The sequence below is a fragment of the Neopsephotus bourkii genome, unplaced genomic scaffold (assembly GCF_033783945.1).
Source record: "Neopsephotus bourkii isolate Nb327-2 ecotype Australia unplaced genomic scaffold, CSIRO-AGI_Nbou_v1 NB_882, whole genome shotgun sequence".
Taxonomy (NCBI): domain Eukaryota; kingdom Metazoa; phylum Chordata; class Aves; order Psittaciformes; family Psittacidae; genus Neopsephotus; species Neopsephotus bourkii.
Window position 1 is genome coordinate 1,234,902 of NW_026901376.1, and position 16,175 is coordinate 1,251,076.

General features: G+C 43.3%; 1 protein-coding gene across 6 annotated transcripts in view; it reads left to right on the forward strand.

Annotated features, from left to right (window-relative positions):
* MAD1L1 (mitotic arrest deficient 1 like 1) overlaps positions 1-16,175 on the forward strand; it is a 372,249-nt gene that overhangs the window by 105,669 nt on the left and 250,405 nt on the right. For all 6 annotated transcript variants that reach the window (XR_009726062.1, XM_061357021.1, XM_061357019.1 and 3 more), the window contains one exon: positions 8,856-9,000. Coding sequence is in view for 5 of the 6 variants with exons in the window: in XM_061357021.1 (XP_061213005.1) it covers positions 8,856-9,000 (145 nt within the window). In the remaining variant the exon portion in view is untranslated. The remainder of the gene's footprint in view (positions 1-8,855; positions 9,001-16,175) is intronic.

Below are 16,175 nucleotides of genomic sequence, written 5' to 3' on the forward strand. Positions count from 1 at the left end.
CCCTTTTTCACTCCTCTTTATCAGCCCTTTATCCTTTACAGCTCCTCAGCTCTCACACTGCCTATTCCCAGATGACTCCTCTCTCATCAGAAGTGTTGGGTTGAATGTATAACTGAGATTGGAAATATTCTTAGTTACCTTGTGATGTTTCTTTCACCGGTTGCCTGTGCTGTGTTGCTGTGCTTCGCTCCACTGCTGGAGAGTTGGCCTGTGACCTGACACCTTCCTGGGAGGGAGAATACCTACCAAATTTAGAGCGTTTACAGGGAACTCTTTACAATGCATATAATAATGGTTTGGGTTAAGAAAACTCAAGTGATGCCTTCACCTCGCTTCCCACTTCTGACTGGGCAACAAGTCGAAGCCCTTGACGTGGTGTTGGGGGTGAGTGGGGAAGGATGGAGAGTAGAGGCTTAATCTCTATAAAGTGAAGGAGAAGCTGAAAAAGACCAGGGCAAAAAGAGTGAGAAGTTTATACTTTCTTCCTCATACTTAAGCACGTCTGTGCGTTCATCCAGCCCACAAGTGTGATTATAGATTGGTAACTGATGGGGCCAACTGCATTATTCATTATGGTTCAGATTGAAATGAAATCATCGAGGGCAATTTTCTGTCTCACACTTCAAGGTCAGATGAGAGTATTTATTATTCCCTCTCTGTTTATGTGTGAATGCAAATTGAATTTAGTGATTCAAATTGATGAAATGTTAGAAATCTAAAACTCATCAGAGCTGACACGAAGAGAAATTACTGGGTAGAGCTGGCCAGTGACTTCACCATCCCATGTAGAGGCCTCTGCTTTGATTAGTAATTATTTCAGTCTTTGGGTTTTCTCGTTCCCAGTTTTGTTTCAGTTGTTGTCATTTTTGTTTTCAAAGAAGAAAAAAGTGTAATAACACTTTGAAGCATTTAGAATTTGAATTAGATGCTGTAAATAAAGCCAGCTGCAGGGAGATGCTTGGATCCTGGCTGGAGGAAAGAAAGGTTTCCTTTCAAAAGTCTTCCTTGGGGTTGTGTTTTGGGGGCTTTTGGTTGGTTTTGGTTTGTTTTCCTCCCCTGGTGATGGTTCCTTTCCCCAGTATTTTGCTTTCTCTCATTGCATTGAATGTTCCAAGCTGGTGAGGGGGTGATGGGGAAGGGAGCAACCGTTTGCTGTCTCTTGGTGCTGAAGCTCTCTATGTTCCCTTACTGATGTGCCCTTCCTCACAAGCTCACGGTGTGAGGACATCACAAACTAGGGGACCAAAGGAGCCTGGCTGTCTTAAGGAAAGAATTGGAATGGAGATACCGTGTTCCTAACTCCTTGTAATAATTTGGAACATTAGTCAACATCTTGACTCAGTTTGGTGTACTCATCTCTGGTCAGGAGGCATTGCTGTAGGGTGCATCCTGTTCTCTACAGTGCTGGAAAGACACTTTTAACTGGTACAAGGGGATTATTCTTATCTCAGAGTGGGTGTGGAAAATCCTTATCAGTGAATGCTCTTTAAAAATAGGCAGCCCTCCATAATTGCCAAATGCCACATACAAAATTATGATACAGAGACAGATGATGCATGCTGTGCAGGCTGTAGGCTCTGGCGATAGAGGACTCCTGGTTTTAACTCATGCTTTTTAATTACTTGCATTTATTAACAACATTTAGTATTTGTTTCACTACCAAGCACTGCAAAGGGAATCAGTTTGCTCAGGATGCAAGTGTGGCTGCCTTGTTGTTGATTCAGAACAAGAGCCATGAGCATTTGGACATACCAAAGGCCCTTAATAGATTTGTCTACATAAGCTATTGTAAACCACTTTGTGTATTCGACTATCAGCTTGATTCCTCCTGTACCCAGGTTTGCTGAAGAGAGCAGCATTGTCGAGGTGGGAACCGTGTGGCTGTAGTGTTTTTTAAATATCAGTACAAGTATTCACCAAATAAATGCCTTTAATAGAAGCTTCAGGCTTAGGAACAGATCAGGTTTGGAGTCTTTGGAAAAGGACAGTTACAGAACCCCAAACTGGTGTGGGTTGGAAGGGACCTTAAAGCTCATCCAGTTCCAATCCCCTGCCGTGGGCAGGGACACCTTCCACTAGAGCAGGTTGCTCCAAGCCCCATCCAACCTGGCCTTGAACACTGCTGGGGATGGGGCAGCCACAGCTTCTCTGGGCACCCTGTGCCAGCACCCTCACAGGGAAGAACTTGTGCCTAAGAGCTCATCTCAGTCTCCCCTCTGTCAGTTTAAAGCCATTCCCCCTTGTCCTGTCCCTACAGGCCCTTGTAAAATACCCCTCTCTGGGTTTCTTGTATGCCCCCTTTAGGCACTGGAGCTGCCCTAAGGTCTGCCCTTAAGGAGCCTTCTCTTCCCCATGCTGGACAAGCCCAGCTCTCTCAGCCTGGCTGCAGAGCAGAGCTACTTCAGCCTCTGGAGCATCTTTGTGACCCTGCTCTGAGCTCACTCCAACAGCTTCACGTCCCTCTTCTGTTGTTGCCCCAGCGCTGGATTCAGGACTGCAGGAGGGGGGCTCATGAGAGCAGAGTAGAGGGGGAGAATCCCCTCCCTTGACCTGCTGCTGCTCTGCCTGTGGTTATCTCTCCCTCAGAATATTTTGCATTCCAGTATTCAGTGATGGATGCGTTTGACAAACTTCATGTTTCACATTAAAACCAAACCAAACCACAGAAGATTCATTTAGTAAGATGTTGCTTTCATTCTCATCTGGGTGGTGGATGTGGAAAGCATGTTTATTAGCGTGGCAGTAAATCTTGCATCGAGTGGCTGATTAAGTCTCTGTTCAGATAGAGCCCCACTGGCCCTTGCATTTTGGCAGCCTTCCTGGGGTTTGCTTCCTGTGGGGTGTTGCGGTCAGCAGAGCCGTGCGTGTTGCAGCAGCCGAGTTGACCCCTGTAATGAACAGAAGCAGAGGGTGCCTGATGTGAATGTCTTTTAGTAAATCCTAACTCCTGCCAGTCAATTGCTGCTTGTACCAGGGCTGGGACATCACATTTGTGTTATTTCTCGTCTGTAACTGTTTGCTTTGAAGGAGCTGCGTTTCGCAGCTTCCTATTTATGCTGCTGGTTAGGGAGTAAAATTAAATACTGTCTGAACGATAAAACATATTGTCAGCGTACCAATAAAGCTCCAAACATCTGTCTGCTGCTTACCCATTTCATCTGTCCACGCTAGCAAAACAGTTCTCTTTATGTTGTTCCATCCTTATAAATTTCCTATGATTCGAGTCTTTGCTGTATGCAGAGCACTAAGGTGATGTATGAACTGCTTGCTTTTGAATGATTTGTGAGGTATGGAAGCCTGATGATGGTGAGCTCTATGAAAGGTCTTTGAGAAAATACAGACTGTGAAGCAGGAGAAAGTTTGCAGATGTTTGCTAAAGACTTGGGAGAAATAAATAGCAAGGAGAAAGCTTGTTTTCCTACCGACTCCCTGTAGGCTGTTGTGTGTAGTATTTTCTGTAGCAGTATTTTATGTGGCTCTCTATGGGGCACAGTTAAAGCTTTAAATAAAAGATATCCCATGTGATAACTTCCACTAAATATGTTGATGTTTTGTATCGTTGCTTCTTCTGAATGTAATAGGCAAATAGCAGATAACATGGCAACGTTGGCTTCTGCAGTTCCCACCTGTGCCATTGCAGTAGCAGTGCCGTGCTTGAGAGCAGGGAAGGATGCTGCTGCTTCAGCCTATTCACATTTCATAGAATGGAATCCCAGACTGGCTTGGGTTGGAAGGGACCTTAAAGCTCATCCAGTTCCAACCGCTGCCATGGGCAGGGACACCTTCCACTAGAGCAGCTTGCTCCAAGCCCCTGTGTCCAACCTGGCCTTGAGCACTGCCAGGGATGGGGCAGCCACAGCTTCTCTGGGCACCCTCTGCCAGCGCCTCAGCACCCTCACAGGGAAGAACTTGTGCCTAAGAGCTCATCTCAATCCCCCCTCTGTCAGTTTAAAGCCATTCACCCTTGTCCTGTCCCTGCAGGCCCTTGTGAAAAAAGCCCTCTTCAGATTTCTTGTATGCCCCCTTTAGGTATTGGATGGTTGCTCCAAGCCTGAAGCCTTCTCTGCTCTATGTGAAGAAGGGAGGCAGAGTCAGATACCAAACAATCTTATTTAATAAAAGTTGTCACCCAGACCTTTGACTTTGGAGCTGAAATACTCGTAGCACTGAAATAATCTCCTCCTTCCTGATGTTTGTTTTTCTAGTTTACCTGCCTCAAACGTATGGCTTCAGGCAGCTGTGTTCTGCAGCAGTGTCCTCAGAGCTCCCAACAGGCTTTTCAGCAGCATTTTATAATGGATCCATTTATGTATTTTTTTGTCCTTTTTAAGAAAAGATGGACATTTTTGTGTTTTGCCAAGCTCCACCTTTTCTTTCCTGTGGCCTGCCCCTTTGTAAGTCAGATCAGTTTTGTCATCTTCTCCCTTCTGCTTTTCTTTTTTGATTACTATCCCAGACAGTGGTCATTCCTGTGAAGGCCGGTTAGGCAGAGGCTGAAAGGGGAAGAAGTCTGTGCCAGGAACTGGAGGCTGGAGGGAGCCTTGGGAGAGGGCACAGACAGCGATACTCTGCTGATGCCCACTGGACGATATGAAGACAGGCTGGAGTTGCCTTGTTGCTACTTCCGCCTTCCTGTTGGCTTATAAATCCTGGAGGAGAAGAATCAGAACACAAAATAACGTTTGCTCTCCAGTGTGGTTTGTGTCTGAGTGTGTGCTGTCTGTAAATGTGAAGGTATGTTGAGAAGGCTGCAAGCTGTCAAGCCTCAGGAATGGGTTTGCTTTTCTTCATCCAAATGTCTTGCTACAAAACAATTTCCTTTGCTTCTTTTTGCCTCATTAGCTTGTGTGCTAACCTTTTTATTTTGGACTCTGTCATGAAGATGTTGATAGCTCCAGCGTGTCTCTCTTTGCTGTTGTGTCTGTGTAATAACACTGTCATTGTGTTTTCCCTCTTTACACCTTCGATGTTCTTCCTGTCCACGCTCCCTGGATTTCAGTGCTTTCTCTTTGATGTGATGCTTGTTTCTGACAGTTGCTCCTGGTATGTGCAAGTGTCTCATCTTCTCCTGACTGACCCAGACAGCCTTGTTCTTCTGATTGTGCTGCTGTGGACCTCTCGTTTTCATCTCAGGTTGATACACAGACTGATTCTGGCATCCTGTTTGCTTCCCCTGTTATTTTTTAGTCTCTCTGAGGTGGTAACTTGACTGTTGAAAGGATGGAATGATTAAGATAATGTTTTATGGATCACTGGGGGGGAAAAAAAACCCAAACCCTATCAGCTGCTTTTGTAATTTCTGAAGGAGATTATTAAAATGTATCTCATGGCTTCAGTATTCTCTCTCAGCAGTCATTGTTCTCAGCCTTTCAAAGAACATTCTGGAAAATGAAGTTTTATCATTAAGATTACATTAAAGTGGATTACAGAAAGGAAGAGCAAAGTGTGAAGAGTCTCAGCGGCTCAGAACAGAAAGATGTTGGCATCTCATTCTCAGGGATGGGGAATGAGGAACATTAATAGGCTGATAAACAGAAATGACTTTTTCTCTTGAAGGTTTAAAAGGTTTACTTTGAACTTGCAAAGATTTAAAAAGTGCCACTTCTCTGAGCTTATGTTGGATGGAGAACTTTGGGCCTGCTCCCTTCTTATTCAATGCTTGTTTGGAGTGAGCAGTTACTTTGGAAAAGCCATAGGTGTCATCACTGGGGAAGAAGAGGGCCTGCATCTCACCTGAACCGCGTTTGCTGTTGGGCACCTGCTTTCCCATTCTGGTTTGTGTTAATAGGGAATGTAACTTTCTGTTTGGGTTTTTTCTTCCATAGTCAGTGTATGTGGTGTTTGGTGCAGTTTCTGAAAGAATTACCCATCTCTCCTAAAAGAGAAAGAAAGGATCTCAATATGTGGAGAGTCATAAGGCAGTTGAATTTCACGCTTCCCTCAGCAAGGGAACCTGTGGTAACAGAGTCAGTTCAGAGGGTTTGAGTGTCGTCTCTGCTTTCATAGACACCTCTGGCATTTAAACTTCATGTACATTAACATCACATTTGATCTGAGGCTGAAATATCTACAGATGATGATGTTCTTTCCAAACACCATGCGATGGCTGAGGAAATGGCCCATTTGTCTGTCTTTGCTCAACTTTTCTCATGTTTTAAAATAGTCATTTCCCAAACTGGTTTTAGAGGTGCGTATCTGAGTATTTTTCATTATTTCAAGAAGAAACCTAGCACCTATCTCATTTTTCTTTATGAATGTCAACTCAGTCATCATCCATCAGCATTTACAGAAATAGGGCACAATACTGGGAGATTGGGGGAAAAAGATTTCTCTATTGTCCTATCAAATGTTTTGCAATAATCAAATGTGAGAGTCTGCCTGTTTTGTAACACTTAATCTTATGTTTGCATTTCTTCTTCTTCTGTTCTGACTTTAATCAGGACTGAGTTTATTTGATAGAGCAAATAATGTTTGCAGTAGGGTTTCTGTAGTGGGATTTAATTTGTTATAACACAGTTGATGAGGTTTTTGTACTTGTATTTACCCTGTGCATAGAAAAGATTGAGCAAACCTTAATGAATGTTAAGACAGTAACGGGGGTTACCTGCTCTCAGCCACCCATTCTGCCCTGCGTTGGAGGTTGACCTGCTTCAAACTTGATAGGCTGGCACTTAGCCATGAGCACTGTCTTAGTACAAGCTTAGCAAAGTCTGGCTTAATACAAGCCCCATGGAAAGGAGGGTAAGTGTCTTAAACCTAGGATTTTGAGAGGCACGGTTCAGTGAGTCTTCCTGTTACATATTAAGGTGTTGCCCAAATTGTGTCCATCAGCTGTAGATTACTGTCAGCCTAAATTGCCCCTGGAGGGGTGTTTAAGGTGCAGGATGCTGTACTATGAACTGAGGGACCAAGGTGCGAGCATGGGTTAGAGTTTGCCATGCAGAAGGATGGGCTGCAGAGCAAGCAGTTTAGCAACTGCAACTTCAGAATGATGTGTGGTTTGTACACTGCACGTGATCACTTCCCAAGTGATGCATATGTGTTTGTGACATTTGACATCTTGGTTGTACCACCGGATTTTGTCCCGTGTTTCAGAGATGCCAAGGCTCAGCCTGCTCGTGGTCATTTTTTGGGTGTTGGCTTCTAGGATAGCTTTTAATATGGATTTATTTAGTGGAATCTGATAAGAATTGATTCTCTGCTTTATCCTGTGGAATTCTTGCATTGCTCAATCAGAAAAAGAGGAATGTTTCTAGCAAGTATCCATGAGACTAAACTTGAGATACTTGCTGAGGGTAGGATGGGGAAGGGAACGTCCAGTACAGATCTGGTGCCACTTCATGTTCCATCACCATGGATACGACTCTTGAGCACAGGTTCCCTTTTTTAACTGATTAATTAAAACAGAGCCAAGGAAGTAATGGTGCCCTGGTAATGAAATTACCCATTTTCAAATGCAGATTTGAAGCCCTCTTGATGTACTTTCCCACCTGAATGTAACAACGAAGAGACTGTTTCACAGTCCCTGATTATTAAATTGGTCTGTGAATGGTTCCAAATCGAACTGGAGCTTTAAACAGGTTCCTAATTCATCCAGTGTTTTAAAATGCATATTTTTCTTCAAGGGGGGAGGATTTTGAGGTATGAATTCCTACATAAATTTCCCAAGAAGTGTGATTTGGTGACCTGGCAGTGCAGGTTGTACTGGATTTATACTGAGAGTGTCTTTAAAAAGAGTTCCCTTTTGGATCTATCTCCACAGTACCTTACAATAGTGCTAGTTTATGTAAAAGCATTTGCACTTATTTTCTTTTAATTGTAATGAAAAGAATACCCCTCTGAAGCACTCAGCAATTTTCCAGTCTTGTTTTTAGCATCAGAGCAACAAAGATCTTGTGTTACTAAGGTAGAGATGTTGCTTTTGATCTTTCTCGCTTGCTTGAGGGTTTTTGACTTGTGTGCAATGCTTTTCTTCATGTCCTGCTCCCACTTTAAATACTTAAAGGTAGCGCAGGCTTGGTTAAACTTGTCATACTGAACTTATGATGAACAACTCTTAACAATCCCTAGAATGATTCGACTCTTTGGTACTGATCAACTACTTTGCCAGCATCTTTGATCTGTGAGGAGCTGCTTGGTGCATGCCTTGGAACAGCTCCATGAGCATCCCAGCAGCAAGACTGAGTGTCTGAAGGGCACACATGAAGAACATCACCAGGAATACATGGGTAATTGTGCATCACCACATCATGCTGCACAGTGGGCTGGGAAGAGGAGGGACCAAGCTCTTCTGCCTTAGTTGAGTCATGCCCACATTGCAAAGGAAGTGCTAATCACTAGGCCTCAGATGGCATTTCTCTTCCAATAGAGGTTGCTGGCAAGCACAGTGTGCAGGTGGTGGCTATAATTACTTGCTGAGTATTATGTGTCTGTCAAAGCAGATCATATTAAACCTCAGTTTTAGTTCTACTTTGTTAGAAAAGGATTAAAAGATAGAGTAGGACCCAAGACTCTGCCTTGTTTGTTGGAAACGAGGCATCTTCTCAAAGGCAAATGGGCTGATTTTGAAATAGATATGGAATTACTTAAATGCTTTGTATATGTGAGGTTCCAGTAATTGTCTTGTGCTGAACAAGAAGGCTGTCACTGGGAGGGTTCTCCTCTCCTGTCTTTTTCTAAGAACAGCTGATAATGAGACTGCAGCTACTCAGTTTCCAGTGGTACAGCCATGAGATGAAATGGCACCAGCCCCAGTGTCCTGGTATCATGGTGATGTTTCTCCTCTCAGCTTTATCTCATTTGTCTCACTAAGAGGCAGTGCTGAAGGTCTCACATGTCTATATTATCTTTCTTAGTGCCCGAATACTAGAGAAGGCCCGGGTGCAGCTACAGGAGGACATAATACGGATTCAGAGCCAGCTCTTGGAGGAGAAGAAGAAACGTGAGCAGCACGAAGCACTGGTCAGGCGGCTGCAGAAACGTGTGTTGCTGCTCACCAAGGTGAGTTCCTGCCTAATGCTTGCAAAAGCCTTTCCTTCTTTCTTTCCCCTAGGTGCAGTTCTCTCTCTTTCTTCTTTGCTCACCTCCATAACTGGTACTACAAAGTTGCCATGGGGTCTTTGCATAGTGAGGAAGAGACATGAAACTTGCATTTAGGACTGCATTAGAATAAAAATGCTAGTACACCCTAAGGCTCTGCTAGAGTTCCCCCATCTGGGCTCATGCTGTGATGGTGACATGGGACTTTGTCTGAGGCTTGGCATTTATGTGATGGCAGAGAATGGACTCTAATTGTCCCTAGAGTGCTTTGAGCCGCTGAAGGGAATTTCTAATGGCTTTGGCTGCATCACCTCCTTTCCTAAAGAGAACAAAACGACGACACCTTGTCAACTCTTCCTATGGAAAAACAATTTACCGAGTGTACGAGATTCGCCTTCCTCTTACACTGAAAGTGTTGGAATGTAATGGTAGGCACTAGACCAGTAAATTGAAAACGCGTTTTGAGGTTCTTTCTATAGGATATATCAAAGAGGTCTGTGTTATCCTGTATCAGCTGTGCTGTCCTGATGAAATCCTGCGCAATCATTTTGAAGTCTGTAGAGCACTGAAAATGTTATATTCAATTCTGAGATTGCTCTTTCCCCAAAGGGAGTAATAATTGTCTCTAGTTGGAATGATGCTTGGTTCACTTCCCAAGAATACTCCTTCCAAAACTTCACTCTCCCTGATGTTACAAAGCTGCTCACCTCAATCAGCTTATGCATGTGCATAAGGTCAGACTCAAGCTGTTAAGAGCACATGAGAGGGTGTATCTGAGCAAGAGAGGAAGGAGCTGTTCTGTTGCTTGTACTTCAGGCTTTAAATTTCCAGTGTTAGCTAAAGCATTTTGATCCATTTTAATTGTGCTGTACCTAATTCTGTGTAATTCCATGTCATTGCTGAGCTAAAGAAGCTCTGCTATATGATGTGGTAAGCAGGGCTTCTTGAAGCATGAAACAACTGCTTTACAAGAGGATATCCTATTAGATCTTCTGGCTGCAGAATTTGATGCCATGGAGTGAGGAGAGAGAAATGACAGCAGTTCTTTCTGCTTCACACTGAGGTAGGCACTGCAGTAAGGGCTGAACGAACCAAAATCTCTCCATGAAAACAGAAAACGCATCTCTTCTCCACAGTCTCTGTAATACCCCCAGCAGCAGACAGCCCTCCATGGTGTTCTAGTTTGGTACTGCCTTAGCTGCATATGACAGAGGTAGGTACAGAACCCAGTAAAAATCCTTCCTTTACAACCTGCTCAGCTCTCTGGCATTGTGCTGGGCTGCTCAGCCCTGGAGGAAGTTTCTCAGATGATTTCTAAAATATTCCCTTTGTTAACTTATTTCCAACCCTCAGCATGTTTTGTCATAGAATACAAAATGTCATTACTTCCCTTTATGTACTGGACTGAAAGACAGCAGTACATTGTCAGGTAACGGATTGTACCCTCCTTTATTGAAAGACAGAGCCTTTGCTTTGTTTGCTCTCCTCCCCCTGAAGAGTTGGAAATGTCCTTCATCAGACCATGGCAAATGAACTTGTGTTTTGACAGTGGAAGTTTTCACTGTGCTCAATGATTCTTAACTGACCTGTTTTAAAAGAAGAAAGACTTTGCTGTTCTCTGAACATTTATATTCCATCCAGGGAATGTGAGGGGTCCTTTGTGAAGGCGTACATGCATTATGGCACTTGGGCAATCTCTCCCTGGCACTGTTTCTTCCACTGGTTGCTCTTCTCATGCAAAATCAGAAGAAGGAATTTGATTTAATTAAAAAAAGGCTGATATTGTGATTTCAAATGAGCTTGAGCAAATATATTGCCTGTCAAAAATAATTATTTCACATTGAAAGCATATCACCTAGAATGGTATTTAATCATCTCATTAGTGGCATCAGTGGTACTGTGCGCTTCTATGTAATTTGAGAATGGAAGAGATGAACTCTCTCTGTTGAATCTTTGTCTTGTTAAATAGGACTGTGAAAATCTAATTTGGGGGAGACTATTATATATATGATTGAATTGATATTGCTTTTGATAGTGTGATTTTTGCAGTTGTGTATTTTTGACCCTCTGCTAGGGCAGTGAATCTGTTTCTATATACTGAGCAAGTGAGGACTGAAAGGCATGAGATATGTTCAACAGCGTAAGTTTAACGCAGTGACAGCTATCCTTCTTTCTTTGGGCTCAAATTGTAATGTGGAGGTCTCGGGCCTTGAATGTGTTTTAGAAGATCCATAGAAAATGATAAACTATTCATCATTTGGTAAGAGCAGTACCCGGTATTTCAGTAGTGAACACACTCTTCAGGAGGTCCTTGCTTTACCAGCCTGATTCCTCCTCAAGCTTACTTGTATAGCTAGTATTTCTTTTTCCTCAAGATTCTAGCAATACTGTTTGGCTTTTACAGACTGCTTGTCTCACTTCATCGAATCATTGAATGATTTCGGTTGGAAGGGACCTTAAAGCTCATCCAGTTCCAATCCCCAGCCCAGTCCATTTTCTACTTGCCACAGTCTGGCTTGGTTGCTCCCACGTTTCCATTTCAGTGCACTTAACTTCTCTGTCCATTGCTTGCTTCCTTGCCTCATTTGCTTCTTTTGGGCTTTCTTGACCTTACTTGGGCCTTTCCAGCTGGCTTACTGTTTGGAATGGGCACAGTTGTCAATCTAGGATACTTCAGTGACTCACTACAAATCTCTCTTCCCTGGAAGACCTGAGCAGCATTCTCCAGTCTTTAATCTACTAGTGCAGTGGTCCAGCCCAATCATTTCCACCTCTGAGAGTGGGCTGGTATAGGAACTGCATCCAGGTGATTCCTGTTGACAAACTGCTGTTTAAACATATTAGTTGATTATCTCCCACATGTCTGTGTAAATCGGGACAGTACTTCAGTTTTCTGATCTGTGTTTGCAGTGAAACGTTAAGACTAGATTTGGACACCCTAAAGGTTTTCAGACATTGATGGCTTGAAGGTATCTGCAGTGTCACTCTGTTCACTTAAGGTGATGAAAAAGAAATTGATGTTTCTAGGGATGTGTTCATTCCTTCCTTCAGAAATCCCCTTGGCTGGGTTCACTGTCTGTTGGGCTATCTTTTTGCTATGGCTTTGCTCAGTTTTAGGGAAATCCTTAATGTCCACTTTATTACCCGAGGTAGTTCTGATACAGCAGTAGTAGGAGATATCTGAAATGCTGGGGAAGGAGCTAGTCCACATCTGCCCCTTTTCCCTGTTTGATTTACTGTTGTATTGGCTTTGAATGCCATGTTTACCTACACAGTTTTGTATTTGACTTGTGTTGTCCTTAAGCCTGTGAGCATTTCTCTTTCTCTGAGAGCTCTGCACACAGTTCCTGCTTTCTCTTTATGATGTAGACTTGTTAAAAACATGCAGTTCTGCTGCTGAATGACTAAAACTTGAATCTGTTAGGAAATCTTATATGACATGTAGGCCTCCCATAAAAAGCCCTTAGTGAAAATCCTTATGTGAGTGCAGGCAGCTGATTGAGTCTGTTTTAAATGGAAACAAAGCTCTGTTTGTTTCAGGAGGGCAGCTTCCAAGGGCATAAATGAATCTTATGCAGCAGAAGTGAGGTTGGAGGAAAGCAACAGGGGCCCAGTGAAGGGTTCTCAAAGCTATCTGATGTCAGGGTCCTGAAGCTGGGTTTGCATGGGTCCTTTTAGGGTTGTCACCTGCTAGATCAGCCCTTAGCTGTGTTCCTTACTTAGCTGCTGTTTGGGTTCAGACCTGCAGCCTCTTCTTCTGCAGAGACTCCTTAAAACAGTTATTTCTCCTGTGCACGGAGTGACTGGACCTAAGTACATGAAGCTGCAGAGTAGGAACAGCCCATAACACTTGGCAGCAGATTGGACCAGACACAACATGCCCAGCTTTTCTGCAGCCAGTGTGTCACCCTTCATGGGAAGCTCTTGCCTGTCTGAGTACACCAAAACTCAAACTGTGAAGCCCAATTTCAGTTACTTCTTCCTTATTCCAAATGAGCACAATTTGCTTCTCAAATTGTAGACTTAGTCAATGTACACTGTCCTAATTGCATCCCTTGCTCTCATGTAAGGCATAAGGCAACAAATGAATTAATCTGGTTGTGCTGGATGTTGTTGTTTTGCTGGTTTTATTTCCCTTCTGTGCATGTGTCTGCCTTGGGGTACTCCACTGCCTGGAGAAGAGGCTGAAAAATTCCATCTTGTTTCCTGAGCTTTCCATGTGATCCGATAGGAAATCTGTTTCCATTGAGACATAATTTAGGCCATCACCATAAAAGTCGGAGATGAAACAAGTATTGATTAACCAACCCCAGCTGCCTGTTCGTACCACATGTTCCTGGAGATCTCTGTGCAAGAGTCAGTGCGAAGTGTGGAAGCGACTCCCGGAGCTGAGAATGGCAGAGATGCATCAGAAATGAGACTAGGTAATTAAACTGTTCATTAAGCATGGCAGATGTAGAGTTCATGACTTGATTTGCCATCTGCTTTGTTGTGTAATCAGTAAAGATTTAAAATCGTGCTGATGGTTTCTCTGTCACACTGGGTCCTGCATTATGGTTTTTCTTAGGGGGTAGATGATTTTAAAGCACAAAGAAGAATCTTAAGGTTCTGGAAGTTCAGTGAAGAAGGTGAAGTAACCCTTTCCTTGGGATATATGAAAACATTAAATATTGCACTTTATTACACTCACTAGCAATAAAACCAGCCGCTCTGGCAAAGAGATGCCTTGCAACAAACCACCTTTTGGGTGTTGTATCCTGTGCTCTGTGTCCAGGTAGCACACACAGTTCTGGGGCAAAACTCTGTGTTATGAGGACTACCAAATGCTTCTCGCTGGCTGTTATGATATGATGCTTCTCCCTTCTTTCAGTCCACTTCATGACTGTATCATTTAAGCAGCACCATTACTCGTGCATCACCAGCTGTGCTGCCACTCCATGTGCTGCAACTGTTAAGTGCTGTCAGCCTGACCCTTGCCAATCCTTTACCTCTACTCACCACATCTTCTCTTCACAGGTTTCTGTAAACCCATGGAGGTTATCTTCCTTTTTATGCCTGCAAATAGATACATTTTAAAGCAATTCCACTGCTGTCTCTTCTTTGATTCAGCAAGGCAAGCTTTGTCAGGTGAGGTGGTACTTACTAGGTCGTCCTGCGTGCTTCAAAAGAGAGGAGACAAGGCACTCTGTGTCTGAAAGAGATGCAACAACCTTTTAGATTGAGCTCAGTTCCCCTTAATTTCAACTTGATTATATTAATCAGTTAAATAATTCCAGCAAAAAGGTGATTCATAGTTATGGGCAGAGGGGGATGATAGCAAAGGGAAGAGAGAAGATCATTAACTGCTGTGACACAGAGGAGAAAAGCGAATTGCTGCTTGTGGAGTACAGGGGGTTTGAACAGTTCTCTGCTGAATTGTGATTTATAGTATCCATTTATATCATCAGTTTAATTCTTAGACCCCTTTTGTAGGGGACCTTTTAAACAGGTCAGAGATGAGGTACTTGCTTTTATGATTGATCTCTTCCCCCTGTTAGCTAGTGCTGTGCTGATGCCAAACGACGGTTGGGCTTTGTGCCCATGGTTTGCCCAGGAGTGTCTGGGTTCCTGGGTAAAGCATCCTAAGTTTTGTGAGGAGAAAGTGGGGTTTGGAGGTTTGCTGCTGTAGGCATTTTCTGTTGGGGCTGAGGAAATACCACCTTTTGTGTTTGCTTTTGTTGGTCTCTGAGAGCCTTGTGTCTTGAGGTGCTTCAGGGAAAGAGAGCTCTGTGAGGGTTTTTTTAACACAAGGGTGCTTCTTTTTCCCCCCTGTATAACCCAAATTTCTTAATCATGTTTTTGAGAACTTCTTCCAGTTATTTATTGTGCCATGCTTTAGTCTTCATCCACTGAACCCCTTCTGGAGCTTGGGCAACAGCCTCCCAAATGCAGCAGCGTTGGAGGCAATCTGCTGTACCATGCTTTGCAGTGGATGCTCGACAAGAAGTTTTTGCAAGTATTTATTCTGAGGACACTTTTCCTCTCTGTTTTTTGATCTTTGTAAATGTCTGTCACTGCTCTACTTAACCTTTATGAATCACCTTGCTGTCTGCATGGCAAGGACCTTTACACCATGCTCTCACCTTCTGTATGGAGCAGCTTTCTAGGACTGTCCCTGGAAGTGATCAGAACCCATGTAGATGAGGCCCTCAGTGACATACTTTAGTGGTCTTTTCAGCCTAGGATTCTATGAGTCTCTGCTGACCTAATTTCAAATCTCTCTAGATTTCAGAGTTTGAGAGTGATTTTCCTCCTTTGTCTGTACCCCCCCAGTTTGTCTGTTTCTGGCTTCTATTTTGCTTGCCATGGAATGGTCTGACTTGCTTTCATGTGCTTCAGAAAATACAAAAGAATAAGTATAAATTCCATTGGTCTCACCATAAGCTGAGTTACACAAGTCTCAGCTCTGCAGCTTCACCCTGCCCTTCTGCTGAACCACCCATAACATGTAATTAAATGGTCTTGTCTGCAGTGCTTATGCTGCCCTTTCTGTAGCCATCAGAACCCCCACAATACTCCAGTGGCAATTGTAGCAGAGATTCCTGCAATGACAGCCTAACTTTGGGCTGATTTATCCTTACTGCTTCGTTATATTCATTACAAGATCTTATTTGCATGCTTGACATTTTAAAATATTGTGTTTGGAATGTGTTATTTATTTTGAGACCTTTATTAAGCAACCTCAGTCTAAGGGTTTAATTGTTACTGATAGCTAAGAGTATAATTACCTCAGTAAAATATCATGACTATATTAAGCAAATGGCAATTGTGTTCCAGAATAAAATGAGTACAAGCCATTTTCCTATGAAGCAGGCTGTTCCACGGCCTGCTAATGTCATTTGCTGATACAGATGCAGAGTCTCTCTATAGAGGATGAATAAGGAGAGCTGAAATCGATGTGTTTGGAGAAGAGGCTGTCTGTAGTAGTGTCAAAGCGGTGCACAAAGAGCATTTGGAAGCAGGAAATATCTTGAAACCAGAAAATGTTAGTGTTCCTCAAGAGATTTGTAGGTTTCTGAAAGGCAGGAGTGTGTGTTCTGTGGCATAGCCTCTCGGGATACGGGGATGCTTTTCATTGTCAGACGTTAGCTCCCTTC